The sequence below is a fragment of the Phocoena phocoena genome, chromosome 19 (genome assembly GCF_963924675.1).
Source record: "Phocoena phocoena chromosome 19, mPhoPho1.1, whole genome shotgun sequence".
Taxonomy (NCBI): domain Eukaryota; kingdom Metazoa; phylum Chordata; class Mammalia; order Artiodactyla; family Phocoenidae; genus Phocoena; species Phocoena phocoena.
Genome location: NC_089237.1, coordinates 10865761 through 10881967, shown reverse-complemented (window position 1 = coordinate 10881967; position 16207 = coordinate 10865761). Strand labels below are relative to the sequence as shown.

The following is a 16207-nucleotide window of genomic DNA, read 5'->3' as shown; positions in this document are numbered from 1 at the left end:
ACTATAAATGAGAGTGGGGCCTTCACGTCTCCAAGGGACATGTAGGCAGCATTTACGGCGAGGCAGCCTCACCTTCTGTAGGAACTTCCAAAGGACGGGCACTGTTTCTTTGCCATTCTTCTGCTCCACAATGTGCTGGAGGTTCTCAATGGTGATCCTTTTCCTGCAGCTCCACATCTTAGAGCAGTGAACCACGCTATTCTGGGGCAGGTGGGGCAGGAAGGCCACCGGATCACCGTACACGATTTTGGCCACAGGGTTGGAGCTGATGCGCTCATCTTGGCTGATCCGAGTGTTCACCGCCAGGAGGGTTTTATCTAGATGCTAGGTAAGGAAAGCGACATGGGATCTGGAAATGAGATGCTACTGCAGACAGGCTGGACACCTAGTGACCTTACCAGTGGGCAGATTCAGAGACCCACCCTCCTCGTTTTAGCCCGTAATCAAATATTCATCTTTGCCATCTTTTATTATAATTTATGTGATCCTTATTTGTAGGTTTTTATCTTCCCAAACAGAACAAGTCTCACAGACCTATATTTAATTAATTAATTCATTCATTCATTCATTTATTGATTTTGCCACACAGCATGTGGGATCTTAGTTCCCCGACCAGGGATCACACCTGTGCCCCCTGCAGTGGAAGGCAAGGTCTTAACCACTGGACCGCCAGGGAAGTCCTCAGAGACCTTTATTTTATTACCATTATTTTACTTGATGACTTCTATTTCCTGATGGGCCTAGTTACTCTCAGTAACATTCTTATCTGACAGGATTTATTTCTTTGCCTCTTGCTCTCACATTCTGCTGTAAAAAGTAACGGAGAGAAAACTACTGCCTGCACTTTCCCAGTAATTCCTCAACCTGACACACTGACCAGCCTTGGGAGGGGATAGGATGGGGTGGGGGCAACAGGAGGGTGGGGTGACCGGATAGAGAAACCTAAATCTGGGGCTTAGCCTAGGGCTTCAATAAGGGACACTTCCAGAAGGGACAACAGACCGAGCACTCAGTAGAGGCCCAGGAAACACGCTCCCACACTTTCCCAAAGTAGCCCTGTAGCTATGCATCACTTACCTTTAGTTCCGGCAGAATAATAGTCTCAACAAGCTTTTCCCAGCTGTTCCTCTTTTCTCTGGTTGACAATTCTGCGTCAAAATTTAAAGACCCTACAAAGAAAAATGTGTCTGTTACCAAGAAACAAAAGCAGTCTGCATAAACACTAAATAAATGTTAAATTGAAATAATGCTCCTTTTGGGGTTGGGGGCGGGTATATCTTCCTAAATTAATCTCAGCATTTAAAAATGGTTCCTGCTGCTGCCACCAACCCCATGATCTTCATGAAGAAACTTAGAACTCTAAAAACTCTAACCCACATAATTATCATCTTAAAACCATTCTGAACAAAATTACTGAAAGGACAATACTTTAAATCAGAGGCCCAGGGGCAAAATAATGGTGGCCAGTGGTAGCACCAGCTGCCTCAGCTGCAGCCACCTGGGCTTGAGAATGGAGGCGGGACCCTGTGGATGCCCGCGTGATGCAGAGTGCTGTGGAAACTGTTGGCATGCTTCTAGAATTTGATCACTTTGTCAGTATGATACTGGGTGAGCTTACCTAGTTTGTAACTGCACTAGAATGAGAGGCTTAAAATAAAATAAAGTTTTGCTAAATGGAAAATATATACTGATGTTGGCTTCTGGCAAAAAAGCTCCTGAAGTGGGAATGGATTTTCTTGTAAAGTAGCAGAACTTTTTATTGCTATTGTTATTATTTTAAATAACATTGTCGTTACAGTGGTAATTTTAAAAGATTTTTGCAGATAAGCAAAAAGAAAACAAAACTGTTCTTAATTCCACCACTCAGAGATAACCCTCTTACTAACTTGTCTTACAGACCTTTTCTTTCTGTGTGGATTTTAAATTTTAAAATAGAAAAATTAGCTTAGCGAACATAATAGATAGCCTGCTTTTTCATGTAACAAACTATGGACACGTACATATATTAAGTCAGCCCACAACGGCAGTATTTTTTAGGAAAAGCAGATGCTGCCCCCGCAAAACAGGACAGATGTACAAAGAGACCAAGCTCCAAGCGCTTATCAAACATTAGTCTCTCTGATGGTGATGTTTCTTTAACACACATCAGCTGTTTGGGATGACAACAATATGTTCCCTATACAGTGGGTAAACTACAACGGAGGCTGACTTTTGAAACTTAAGCCTCCCCAATACACCGGCATTTAACACTCTGAGCACACCCAGCAGGGGATCAATGGAAAGGCCCTCCCCTCCCCCACTCTCTGGAAGGTGCATGTCTTCCCGCTTCCCCTTCCTCTCGCTCTGGGGTCAGGACGAGTGCGCTGCTTCCTCTGCTGGCCATGCCCCACGCCCCTCGGCCCCATGCCCGGCTCCTCACTGTGGCCATGCTCTCTGAGGAGGTGGCTGAGGACAAGATGCACCACGCTGGTGGTCTCATCTGCACTCCTCCCCAGCATCTTCATTAACTGCTCCAGGTCTCTCTGGATATGCTGCAGCAGAAACCCTTTTGGATCCCTCACTGGAGGCTTAATGATGTTCATCAAAGCCTGTGGGGGCAAGGGAACAAAATGTCAAGCCAGATCTTGTTTGTGGAGGAGATGGCAGGTTCAGGAGAGGTCAGGAGGGGTGAAGAACCAGCCCCGAGCCAGAGGAGAGTCTCTAGGAGGGATGTCAGTGTGATTCAAACAGCAGTGGCGAGAGAAGGCTCAGGAGCAGAAATGACCACAGGTCTGAAAACAAGTGGCTTCTATATCCTCAGTGTGAAGTAAAGAATTTTCAAAGCCTGAACTTTTTGCTATCGTGGTTAATTAACTTAGAGGAAATGCAGCCTGCTCTCTTTCTTCCCCAGAGCTGCAGCAAAGACAGGTAAAATCATGGTTATTTTAGCCTCTCCATTCCCAGGTGTGGACCGGAGACATAGAGCCATTCATTAAAAATTGATTTTACATAATCTGACAAGTAGTTCCCCCTTACCACCATAGACCACAGTGAGAAAAATTAGGATATGTGAATTTTATATTATGTTTTGCATTAGGTAACAATGACATATTTGAAATCCACAAGAAGTGGCTAGAACTTTTTATTTTTTCAACTGTTTTAAATAATTTATTAAACATTTTAAATGTTTATTAAAATTTAAAAGTCAAAGTACAAATTATAGGAATGACAATTAAAAATTCAGACCAAAATAGTTTAAATAATGCTAAATTTTTAATTTCAATTTTGATTTTAATTAAACTTTCTGAAATATCTTCAGGGCTTCCCCAGTGGCGGAGTGGATAAGAATCTACCTGCCAATGCAGGGGACACAGGTTCGAGCCCTGGTCTGGGAAGATCCCATATGCCGCGGAGCAACTAAGCCCGTGCACCACAACTACCGAGCCTGCACTCTAGAGCCTGTGAGCCACAACTAGTGAGCCCACGCACCACAACTACTGAAGCCCACGTGCCTAGAGCCCGTGCTCCGCAACAAGAGAAGCCACCGCAATGAGAAGCCCGCGCACCACAATGGAGAGTAGCCCCCGCTCGCCGCAACTAGAGAAAGCCCTTGTGCAGCAACGAAGACCCAACACAGCCAAAAATAAATAAATAAATAAAAATTTAATAATAAATAAATAAATAATAAAGTATTTTCATATTCAGTGTTTTAATTCTAATGTTCGATATCCATCTAATTGTCAAAGTAAAGAATTGGTATCATATACAGTTAGCTTGAGGTCATATTAATATCACCCTGCTGGTTACCTTTTACAATTATTTCCTTTTTTAAACTTTCAACAAGTTACTTTTAGAATAAACCTTATGCCTTCTATGGAAAAAAAAAAAGAATTCATACCAGGCTTCAACATGTTTCATCTGGACCTACATGCACTAATAAATGTAAGCTAATAAGATTTGTTTTATATTGTAAAGCATTCCTTGTGTGTTACTATTGCCAATAATATTCTAATGAATGAGAACACCTAGAACCACAGATTGGACCTTCAAAGAGGAGTAAGAAAACAGTTACTTATTTCTACCAAGTATCCTAGCTAAGGATACTTAGTTATCAGAGAAGCAGTACATTCATACTCTCTGAAAGGACGGAGTGGACCAATTCATTAATCTCTTTTCCCTCACCCAAGCACTCTGCCACTCAGATCTTCCCCATACTTCCTAAATAGTTTCTGCCTCTGATGTCAGTAAGGGCACAACACACAAACCTCACAGCATTCAAACCTAGGAAGTAGTCTTGTGTTTCAAGGGGCAAAATCAGAGAACTCTGGAGCGGGAAAGGGGTTAGTCACAATGAAACCAAGCAGGACCCGGCAGGGCCTTCCCAAGAACTGGCTAGGACTTTTTAGACAAAAGGATTCACTGTGAAAAAATTACTGTAGAAACTAAACACATGGTTGGGCAGTACAATGCTCTACCTGGGGACTTTGGGTGGCTCCCCAAAGCATAGCCAAGTGAGTGAGTAGCCGGATGAGAAGGAAGACCACTGGGGACAGCTCTCGGTCAGATACCATGGCCTCGCCTCTCAGTGGTGGGTTTCCCAGCACGTGGCCAGTCTGAGTTCTGTCCATCTTGTTTCTGGAAAGGACAAGAGAAGACAGGGTGAAGGCTGAAGATCACCATTTCTTCTCAGCTCTGGGGGCACACTTCCCATTCTTAGGACCTGGAGACCAGGTTCAGAGTTTTGAAGAAAACAATGTTAAATTACATATTCTACTAAGCCTAGACTACTTTCCTATATTAGAAGATTTTTTTTTCTGCGGGGGGCCACACCATGCGGCATGTGGAACTTCCCTGACAAGGGATTGAACCCATGCCCCCTGCAGTGGAAACATGGCATCTTAACCACTCGAACACAAGAGAAGTCCTAGACCACTGTCCTAAGAGTCTTCTTCTTTACAGACTGACCTTTCTGGCTGACTAAAAGCCCACAACAGTGTAAAGTGGCTGTTTGTGAAACTAGTGGTTGCCAGTGGGGAGAGGGAAGGGAGGAGGGGCAGTATAACAGTAGGGCGTCAAGAGGTACAAACTACTATGTATAAAATAAGCTACAAGGATATATTGTACAATACAGAGAAGATAGCCAATATTTTATAATAACTATAAATGGAGTATAACCTTTAAAATTGTGAATCACTAGATTGAACACCTATAACTTATATAATATTGTACATCAACTATACTTCAATTAAAAAATAATAATAACTTTGAAGGACTCCCCTGGTGGTGCAGTGGTTAAGAATCCGCCTGCCAATGCAGGGTACATGGGCTCAATCCCTGGTCTGGGAAGATCCCACATGGCGCGGAGCAACTAAGCCTGTGCGTCACAAATACTGAGCCCGCGCATCACAACTACTGAAGCCCGCGCACCTGGAGCCCGTGCTCCACAAGAGAAGCCACCGCCATGAGAAGCCCGCGCACCGCAACGAAGAGTAGCCCCCACAAGGGGGCTTCCCTGGTGGCGCAGTGGTTGAGAGTCCGCCTGCCGATGCAGGGTACACGGATTCATGCCCCAGTCCGGGAGGATCCCACATGCCGCGGAGCGGCTGGGCCCGTGAGCCGTGGCCGCTGAGCCTGCGCGTCCGGAGCCCGTGCTCCGCAACGGGAGAGGCCGCAACAGTGAGAGGCCCGCGTACCGCAAAAAAAAAAAGAGCAGCCCCCGCTCGCCACAATTAGAGAAAGTCCGCGTGCAGCAACGAAGACCCAACACAGCCCAAAAAAAAAAAAAAAAAAATTTGAAAGCATAAAAAAATGGCTGTTGTGCTAGTCCTGGGGCCATGTGTCAGGATGGAGGTCTGGACCCGCTTCTTCCACTGAATCATTGTGGGGGATCGGGGGAGCAGGCGGGCAAAGGACAGTCAGAGTTTGGAATAGCTGACATTACCACGGGAATATGTACACACTGTTCTCCTTTTCCCAAATCAAAAACTGGGATCCAAGGTCTGGCAAAGGATTTGGCATCACACCCAGATGGGAGGTATAGTGTGATGGGTACATTCAGTTGCAAAGCTACTGAAGATTCTAAGACATTCTGATAGTTTATGGAGATAACAGATTAGCATATTTTAAACTGCAACAGCACTAAAAGAGCTAGAATATATGATGAACGTAGAGAGGTCACACCTCCTATTAAGGGAGCATGTATAACCATACTCATCTCATGAGCAAGTGTGGGATTATGAGATCAGATTTTTAGCTGGATTCTGAAGTATTTGATAAGATTGACTATGTCTCCTCTATCTTTCTGGGAAAAAAAAGAGTAAGCTAAGAGAGTTTATAAGTGACAGACTTAAATGTGCCTCTGAAATTGGTCACCTGTTTATGTCAAGCAATTTCTACAGGGGTTGTGCCCAAGATTCAGATGGAAGACATCTGAATTAGCAAGTATTAATAAGTATTAACGCGTGGTCTGCTTTGCATTAAGAGCCCAGTTAGCCAATGACAGATCAAATGCCTCACTACTGAATGACCACAGGGACCTTGGCGTTGATATCAACAAGACCCAGGTCCAAATGTACAATAGTAATTGATACTATATTTAGTATTGATTTATCAGCTGGAACAGAAACAGCCCCAAAGCCCATGGTTTGACTATTTAGAAAGGACATAAAATCTTACATACTCAATAACGTGAAATCCATCCTTTGGTTTGTGATTAATCCCTCCAACTGGAACACCACAGTCAATACAAATGCTCTGTTCCATCGGCAAGCCACACTAGGATAAACACAAATGCGACCCCAGCTCAGTTTGGACAAATGCCATTGTGCAAATGAGCACATACTTACCACAGGAGGCAGCGGACGCCACTACGATTGCTTCCTTTAGCATATGTGTGTGTCAGGTGGGGCTACAGGAGCCCTGGGAGACAGAGCAGGCACTCCATGCCAACTATGTTGTATGTGGGCAAATACAGACTTTTAAAAAATAGAGACAATTTAAGTTTTATTCCTAACTAGTCACTTTATAGACAAATATATAAAACTCAATCCTCCTTTCTCATATTCATCACTGTTTTCCATTCATTCCCCCACCTATCACACTGGCCTTACTGCTTCGCTATCTAACACCAGGAAAACTATAGCAGCTTCCAAACTGATTTCCCTGACGCCATTTGGACTTTTTTATTTAAAAAAAATGTAACCATATGATTCACTACTTCCAAAGGCTCATTTTTCAAAATCAGATTGTGTGCTACTATATACATTGAATAACAGTCTATCACAAACCAAACCAGTCTCAGGTTCCCAGACCACAGAATTTCAGGAGCAGTTTTAGGAAGAATCTATTTTAATCCTGTTTCACAGACAAGTAAGTGAGAAGCTCAGAAAGATAAAGTAAAATGCATATATCAGGTTTATCCTCCAGGTCACTTATTTATTTATTAAATAACATTTATCTGTGTCAATTCAATAGCCCGTTCTGAGCAAGTATGGATGACACTATGAAGGGCCCTGGCTGATGCTTTGGGATTCAGAGATGAACAATACACAGATCTTCCCCCAACGGGCGTACAAGATATGTGTCTCGTTTTCCTATCCTTTGGTATCTAGACCCTATCTCCTCCCTGGGGTAGTAATCCAGCCTACGGTCTAGTCAACACTTTGTTGTCACATAAAGACCCGTGTCACTGATCTTGTGCTGCAGTGGCCAGGAAGGATGGCCATCAGTGGTTCCTGTCCTGTAGTTTTGTCTTTCAAGGGACATTTGGCAATGTATGGAGGCAGTTTTGTTTGTCACACTGTGTGAGATGGGATACTACTGCCATCTGGTGAGTTGAAGCCAGGAATGCTTCTAAACCTCCAACGATGCCCAGGCCAGCCCCACAATAAGGCGTTATGTCCACAGGGCTGAGACTGAGAAACCCTGGCTGGAAAACCTTAGTACCATTTGGATGTTTAGTCGTAATACCTAGAATAGCCGGCAAGATGAGTCTATGTTCTCCCAAAAGGTCCAGACCCTCATTATCCATCCTCCTCCTCCACAGCTCCCCTCCTCAGACCTGGAGGAACACACATTTTGAACCCCCCAAACCCTACCCTGAATACCAAGACTCACCTCGCCTACAGAGCACGCGTGACCATTGGGACATGCTGTTAAAAGAACAAGACACATGTTGGCTGATGAGGATTCACCTAATGACCCACGGTTAAAAGGGAAAGCTAACTCCCTCTTCTCTGGTCTAACCAAATGCTGACGTGGACCTGATTTCCCAAGCACATTACCAGAAATCTTGAACTTTGCTAGATATTAGAACTCATTAGATATTTGACACATACCAGGAGCTCAACTGGTATCACTGAAAAATAATGTCTGTGTTTAATTTCACAAAGCAAAGAGAAACTAGATTACAGGTTCATACCAGGGTTTACTTTTGGAGGCAGGGTGGATAGTATTTTATACCCTCCTATTCACTCTCTTTGATTTTTTTCTTTTTGCTATGAGCAGGTTTTATAACAATTTTTAAAACTAGTTTTAAAAGATCATCTACTCAAGGCAACAGCAAAATTTACATAAAGTCATGGGTTATATTATTTTCTCCTTCAGTTCTATATTTCTAAAAGAACTATCTTTGGGTCAAGAACGTGGCTGTATTGTGAGCTGGCCCTTGACTGAGCCTCTCATGTGGTTCCCTGCACCCCCTTCTCCCCAAAGGGCATATTCCAGGGAACAGAAGTGCACCCTAAAAGACCCTCTCCCTGTGACTAAGAAAAAAATAATCTGGCTCATCCACAGTCAGCAGGGTACCAGTTCCTGCAAGCTGTTCATGTTCTGCAAAGGCAGCCACGGCAGAAGAAGGTAGGCACATAAGGACCTTCAGGGACAAACCCGTGGACCCCAATTCTATAACAATGTCTCATGTGGTTTTAGGATGCTCTTCAAAGCTCAGGAGTGGGATTCCACCTCAGGCCAACACTTACTGTACCAGTGGACTCCTTCCAGACCCCTCCACTTCCTAGCTTGAGCAAGCAAGTCTTCAGGCATCGTTGGAAGAAAGGCATTCTGAAAAGTCAAAAGAGCGGGGCTGGCTTTAGCTAAGTGAGCATATCGACGGGCTGTCACTGATCAGCAAGAGGCCTCGAGTAAGAATGTGACCTTGATTTTCTTTCTTCTTGACCTAAAAAACTCTCTATGAAGAACACAGAACAGCTCCCTGTGAGATAACAAAGGGCAAGGCAAGTTTTTCACCATCATTGTGGACTAAAGGGTCAAGTGAGACAGAGGCAGATGGAGAATCTAGAAGATAAACAGGTTCAACAGTTTCTGAGGTACCGGCTGGGTCTCTAAAGTTTTTCCTGTGAACGCGGATGCAATCATATCCCAATCTTACCGCCATGAGTTCTGGGGAGAAGGCCAAATTCTTTAGGGGTTCCAAGACTTTGCTTTGTCCACAGAGAAGGATGGTTGCAACATGAATAGCCATTTCTATTACTGTCCCTTCAAGGCTGTTGTCCCCAGGACCCGTCCTCAGCAGGGGTAGTTCATTGTTCACAAGGGATATTGCAAAACGTCTCATATCAGGAGACAAGGTCTTTCTTTCCTCAATGAATTTCTCCATAGCCTCACATTGCTGACAGGAAAGAAATTAAAATACAACAAAGCAGAATATCATGTGAACAGTGAGAGAAAACCAGAGGTTTGCTCTTATGTCACTCATACATTTTTGATAGCAAATACCTATCAAATATCAAGGTTAAGGGGAATTCCCTGGTGGTCCAGTGGATAGAACTTCATGCTGTCACTGCTGAGGGCGCAGGTTCAATCCCTGATTGGGGAACTAAGATCCCCGCAAGGCGAGTGGGGCAGCCAAAAATAAACAGATAAAGTTTTTTGCATTAAAATAACTTTGTTTTTTTTTTTTTAAATCAAGGTTAGAATGGCTAAATGGTTGCTGTTTGAAGGGAAATTATCTGGAGAAGAGAATTCTCCTCTACAAACACAGAAACCACATACCCAAGCAGTAGTTTTCATAATTTTGGAAAACGTTATCTTATGTTCTTGACTGTGTTTTAACTGTTACTCTAAAAGCTTTGGATGAAACAGAAAGTAGTTGCTCCACATAAGAAGGCTGGAAACCCCAATCCTAGAATTTTAAAAATTTGGGGCATAACTGGTCTTTGTGACTTTTACCTCTATTCAAAAAGTCCCTCCAAATTATGAGACTATGAACACAGCCCTGAAGGCTGATACTCACCTGTGGCTTAGGATGGAGGTTTGCACTGTGGGATCTGTACAAAGTCGTGACCTCTCTAAAAAGTGCTAACATTAGGTGGGCAGCCTGCTGAGTTGTGGGGCTCCTGCAGGCCTGAAAAAGCAAAGATATCAAGTGAGACTTAAAAAAATCTAGCTCAGGGCCAGAATCCCATGTGATTCGTATATGAATATGAAATGAGATCAGCCCTTAGGCCTTGGAGAGGTTGAGGGAGCCTTTCCCAAGACCCTGGGCCCCTGGGACCCTGCACCTCAAGGACCATCTTCTAGAAAAACAACTGTTCATAAACATTCTCATATTAAACTCAATGCATATTCATCAGACAGCTTACAACAGAAGTAACAGAGATCACCATCTGTTCTCTTTCTGACTACTGCACTGGTCCTAGAAACTTTTCCTGAGCAGAGATAAGATACTTATTTCCTCTTTTCCCAGCAAAATGCCAGGGTGAACAAGGAAACATGACCAGAACAATTGAAAGATTAGATTCTAAAAACCCTGTATCTATTAAAATAAACACATGCATACGCCTCTATGGGAATTATGAGGCTACACAGATACAGGTTTTGCTTCCTGTGCCATCACATGTCAGAGCAGAAGAATCTTGGAGGAAGTGACTTTTTAGCAGGGTCTCAAAGAAAGTAATGGACATAAACGAATCAGAAAGGAGGTGCCAGTGGCCTCGTGCAAACCCACCACCCCAAATCAACCACTGATGCTCCCCTGTTTGCCAGGCGAGCCCGTGAGGCCGTGAGCATAAGACTTCTGATGCAGCATGTCACCCTGTGCGGCCTCTTTCGCTGCATCATTTGACACCAACAAGACAAGACTTAGGCTCTGAGGGGCCACTGTGTACGCAGAGCAGTCCCCCAGTCCAACATACCTCCAGAGCAGTCTCAATGGCCAGGGGCTTGCACTCCAGAATGGCTTTGCCCAGTGCATCGCGGAGAGCCTTGTAGCTGTCCCCATGCACCAGATACTGATCCATCTGGCCTGTATGATCCTTCTGCAACCCCAGGAACACAGGGGTTAATCATGGTGGGGACAGTGTGAGGAATGCTTAGGAAAGAACCTTCTTGATAGGTAAAGGAACCAGGCAATCATAAGAGGTTTAAAGGCAGCTGAACCCAGTTTCCGGGTCCAGACTGAGGCATGACATCCCACTGCTGTTTGGGAAGCACCTCCTCAATAGATGAAGAGCGAGGAGTGGGTGAAAATCTGGGGGAGGTGATCTTGTGGCTGCCTTCCTTCTGCACTCAGAGTAGAGCACCAAAGGACTTCAATACGTTAGCCCTAAGCTCCAATTGGGAGCAAACAAAAAGCCAGGATCTTTAGTGCCATCTTTGTAACTCCAGGACAGTAAAAATTCATTCATTTCTGAGCACTAGGAAAGGACACTGAGCAGCCCTGAAGCCAAAATGGCTGCAACTCTGTCATCCTTAGTCCTTTCCTATCTCGCCTGCCAAGGATAAAAAGGGCTTATTCTGAAAGCTGAAGGATTTTTTAAAAAAATATTTATTTATTTATCTGGTTGTGCCGGGTCTTAGCTGTGGCATGCAGATTCTTAGTTGCGGCATGCAGACTCTCAGTTGCGGCATGCATGTAGGATCTAGTTCCCTGACTAGGGATCGAATCCGGGCCCCCTGCATTGGGAGCAGGGAGTCCTCACCACTGCATCACCAGGGAAATCCCTGGCTGAATGACTTTTAATCTGCTAAAAGCCAAAGCCACAGAATCATTCTTTTGCTTTCCCTGTGTCAAACTCTATCAGAAGTGATGCCTACATATGCTGTGCAGGTAGGTGACAAACACATCACACATACACACGTATCTTTCCCCTAGGCAGGCAGTCTAAATGTGATCACGAGCTGGGTCAATCAACTGAAGCACAGAGACAGAGGAGAAGACCAGAACAGATGCACGCATTTTCCATGATGGGTGTGGGAGAAGGTCAGGGAGGAATGGAGAAGCAGCAGCCCCGCTCCTGGGGTTGGGGGGCGGGCAGCGGAGCTGAGACAGCACAGGGGCTGCTGGGACCACCCTTCTTACCTGCTGTGCAATGACTCCCCTGGGAAACACCCAGTGGGCCGGATGGCCCTGTCTGGAGAGGCTCTGCACAAACTCCATCCCTTGCTGGCTAGTGAGCTTCCTCACCAGGTATACTCGGTACCAGTCATTCTGGACCCGGGCACAGAAGTGCTCCACCTGCCGCAGGTAGTGACGCTTCTCCTCCGCCATCTCTGCAGAGCCAACGAGAAAGGCTGAGTGACGGCTGAGGGTACTTGTTAGTTAACTGTCTGGAACAGAGGCTAGTAAGAGCTCTGGGGCCTCCCCTTTAGGAATTCACAGTGAAAGAACTAATCTAGAAGAAAGGGGACATGGTACAGACCAGCATTACTCCAAGAACCAGCTTCCCACACTTCCTGAATTTCTAGATCATGGGGGCTCCCGGCCTGTGGTCAAGAAAGTTTGGGAAGAAGACCTGCCTGAGCCGTCCTGAAGCTCAGAGAGGATCTCAGAAGCTTTGTCAAGACAGAGGCGGATGCGGGCCATCTCCTGCAGGTACTCCACCGAGGCCTCGCCAGCGGGCTCTTGGCTGCATCCCACTGGTTGGTACGTCTTAAGGAACTGGCCTTCCTCTCTTAGGTATTTCAATTCATCCCTTATGAAGAAAGTATTATTCTTCTCATGTATTGAATCCTAGGGAACATAGAACCAGAAAGAAAGGATATTATTCTTTTTTATTTGCGAGTCTCCAACCTTTGAAATTTCCACAGTGTGGTCGTGGAGAATGCAGGAAGGATAGAGAATAGTGTTGTGGGTTTGAGTGTAAATTTTTTGAATCATGGAAAACTAATACCCCTTTTTATTTTAGGGGCAAGAAGGAGGGGAAAAAGAAAAGCTATGATGAAAAATTTTATTATCTAATATTATTTTTTCATATGCATTGTAAGATTTTTGGAAGTAACAAAAATATGAAGAGAATAAAAATTAAAAGTATTCACAATCTCACCACCTGGAGACAACTCTGGTGGCATATTCTTCTATGCTTCTTTTTTCCCCCTCATGCACACGCGCATAAATGCTAATATATACAACTGCTGAGGGCAGAAGCAACGTTTTTGAAACTTTTTTTCCCCTGCATGGAGCAGAGCATCTGTTAATGTTACCACCTAATTTATATTCTGTAAATTTTCAGAAAAACACTATTCCATAACATAAACCACATGGTTTGGAGAGTCTGAAAAAGAAATGCAGGGAGGTGATAATCAGCTTACCTCCAGGCAGCTGCTAAAGAGCACATACAATTCAGCTTTATCTTCAGCCAGGAACGGTTTCTTTTCTAACTGGGACAAATAAGCCTGAATATAATCCTTCACGTCACGGAAGCTTTGGAAGGAGAAATATTATACCTGGTTAGTTCAGGTCTGGAAACTCATTTTGCCAAAAAAAAAGAAAAAAGGTATGTATGTATGTATCGATTTGCCTGTTATCCATCCCCCCTTCCTGTATAATTATATATATATATATATACACATACATACATGTGTATGTATAGTTTGTAACACGATTTTATGAAAAATATTCTAGCACCAACTTGGAGGAATATAAAATTCCCTATTTTAGACTAGCTGTTCTCAAACTTTTTGGCTCCAAGATTCCTTTACAGACTTAAAAATTATTGAGAACCTCAGAGAGCTTTTGTTTCTGTGGATTACATCTACTGATATTTACAGTATTCGAAATTAAAACTGAAAAAATTTGAAAATATTTATCAATTCATTAAAAATAACCATACTAAACTCATTACATATTAACATAAATAATATTTTTAAAAAGCTTTTCCAAAACAAAAATTCATTAGTAAGAAGAGGGGTACTGTTTTTCATTCCTGCAAATCTCTTTAACACCTGGCTTAACAGAAGTTCATTAGATTCTCAAATCTGCTTCTGCTTCTAATTGGTTGCACTATATTGAGTTAAATGAGGAAAAATCTGGTCTCACACATTATGTAGCTGGAAAAGGGAGAAATATTTTAGTAGCCTTTTCAGGTAACTGTGAATATTCTCCTTTGACACTACACCAAAACTTGATAAATGATAATTTCTAAAGGTTAGTTGCAATGTGCAATCTGAAACCCTATCAATGCACGTTTCATAGTCAATTACATTAAAATCAAATGGTCTGCCTTGCACTTCAAATGGATCTCTTTTTGATCAATGCAAAATTCTCTGACATCAAGCAACAGTCACTTCAAAAATACCGGTTCACTGAGCTGTGCAGATCTGGCAAATGTTGACACGTTTTAATTTTATGATATGTTTAAAAAAACCTCACATTCATTATCATCAAAAGGTCTGTAAGTATTAGAAAGCTGATAGGCTCCCAGTGGAGGATACAGGTTTTCCAAATTTTTATTTTAATTTTTTAAAAATGTATTTATTTTTTTGGCCACACTGCATGGCTTGCAGGATCTTAGTTCCCCAAGCAGGGATTGAACCCAGGCCCTTGGCAATGAAAGCGTGGAGCCCTAACCACTGGGCCACCAGGGAATTCCCGCCAAAATTTTAATATTTGCTTAAAAGCTTGAATTTTATCTTTAGCAACAAAACCATCAGTTCTCTTCCTTGATGTGACAGGCTCACATCCCTTGGTTTCAAGAAAACACCTGCCAAATGCCCAAGTCTGAATAAGTGTTGTTTGTCAGTCATTCTTTCAAGTACAAGTGGTATTCCACAAAAAAAACGGCCAAGTTAGCATGTAACTCAAAAACGGCATGAGTGATTTTCCTTGAGATAATCCTGTACCTTGGTGTGCAGCTGGAGTGCTTTGTGTGTATCTCTCATTTCAACAGAATATTAAAAAGTCATATCCTCGAAGGTGGAGATTTAGTAAAATTAAGAATTTTTATAGCTTCGTCAAGGACATTAAGTGAAATTGGCATTTTAAAAAACTATATGTGGTTGGTGGTGACGGAAACAATGGCCAATACCGGGGTTTTCCTCATGCTAAGATGCTACCACATTCACCCTTCATTACTTTAGTAACATCAGTGCAAATATCAACATGTTGAAAAAGCCAGATAATATCTTAGTGTTATTTGCAGTCTCATCAATGTTGTCCCCCACACAGGTCTGCCTAAAGAATGGATGCCTACATTTCCACAAAGTATGTCTAAGTCTGGTCTGAGTCATTCTTTTTTCTTTTTGGCTGCGTTGGGTCTTCATTGCTGCACACGGGCTTTCTCCAGTTGCGGTGAGCGGGCTTCTCATTGCAGGGGCTTCTCTTGTTGCGGAGCACGGGCTCTAGGTGCGTGGGCTCAGTAGTTGTGGCTCGCAGGCTCTAGAGCCCAGGCTCAGTAGTTATTGCACACGGGCTTAGTTGCTCCGTGGCATGTGGGATCTTCCCGGACCAGGGATCGAACCCATGCCCCCTGCACTGGCAGGCGGATTCTTAACCACTGCACCACCAGGGAAGCCCCTGACTGATTCTTAATACATGAAAATACTCGAATCACAAAAGCAATGACACAAGTATTTCTCAACCCAGGGAATGACAATGCAGATTTTTAAATTGTGTTTTATGTCTCAAGATTTTTATTTCAAAATCAGTTCTGTAAATTTTACTCTCTAAATATTTCAGAACAAAGTGTTTACCTTTAAGCATTGTTTGTACTCATGTTAATGTCAAGAGGTATGCATGTTGATGATACTGTTCCCTTTCTCTAAGCAAAGAGATTCAAATGAATACAGATTTCACACATTTACCAAAATTAATAAAAATCACAGAGTATCAGAAGAGGCTCTTCTCACATCTCAAGTCAACTCTTTCCATGTATGCCTTAAAAGCCATTTTCAGGTACAGTAAGATACTAGTTCTGTAAGAAAATGTATTTTAAGAGTATTTTATTGGAAAATCCTCCAGGAATCCTGTTTGAAAAAACTATTTCACAAATAA

At 43.2% G+C, this 16207-nt stretch overlaps 1 protein-coding gene across 1 annotated transcript in view; it reads right to left on the bottom strand.

Moving 5' to 3' along the window:
- Positions 1 to 16207, bottom strand: part of RNF213 (ring finger protein 213) — a 107536-nt gene that overhangs the window by 7213 nt on the left and 84116 nt on the right. The window contains exons 47-60 of the mRNA XM_065896446.1: positions 13528 to 13639; positions 12736 to 12949; positions 12290 to 12489; positions 11133 to 11255; positions 10232 to 10342; positions 9368 to 9607; positions 8958 to 9039; positions 8095 to 8129; positions 6659 to 6753; positions 4455 to 4614; positions 2420 to 2588; positions 2210 to 2224; positions 1078 to 1169; positions 73 to 324 (exon numbers count right to left, since the gene is read on the bottom strand). Of these exons, the coding sequence (XP_065752518.1) occupies positions 73 to 324; positions 1078 to 1169; positions 2210 to 2224; positions 2420 to 2588; positions 4455 to 4614; positions 6659 to 6753; positions 8095 to 8129; positions 8958 to 9039; positions 9368 to 9607; positions 10232 to 10342; positions 11133 to 11255; positions 12290 to 12489; positions 12736 to 12949; positions 13528 to 13639 (1900 nt within the window). The remainder of the gene's footprint in view (positions 1 to 72; positions 325 to 1077; positions 1170 to 2209; positions 2225 to 2419; positions 2589 to 4454; positions 4615 to 6658; positions 6754 to 8094; positions 8130 to 8957; positions 9040 to 9367; positions 9608 to 10231; positions 10343 to 11132; positions 11256 to 12289; positions 12490 to 12735; positions 12950 to 13527; positions 13640 to 16207) is intronic.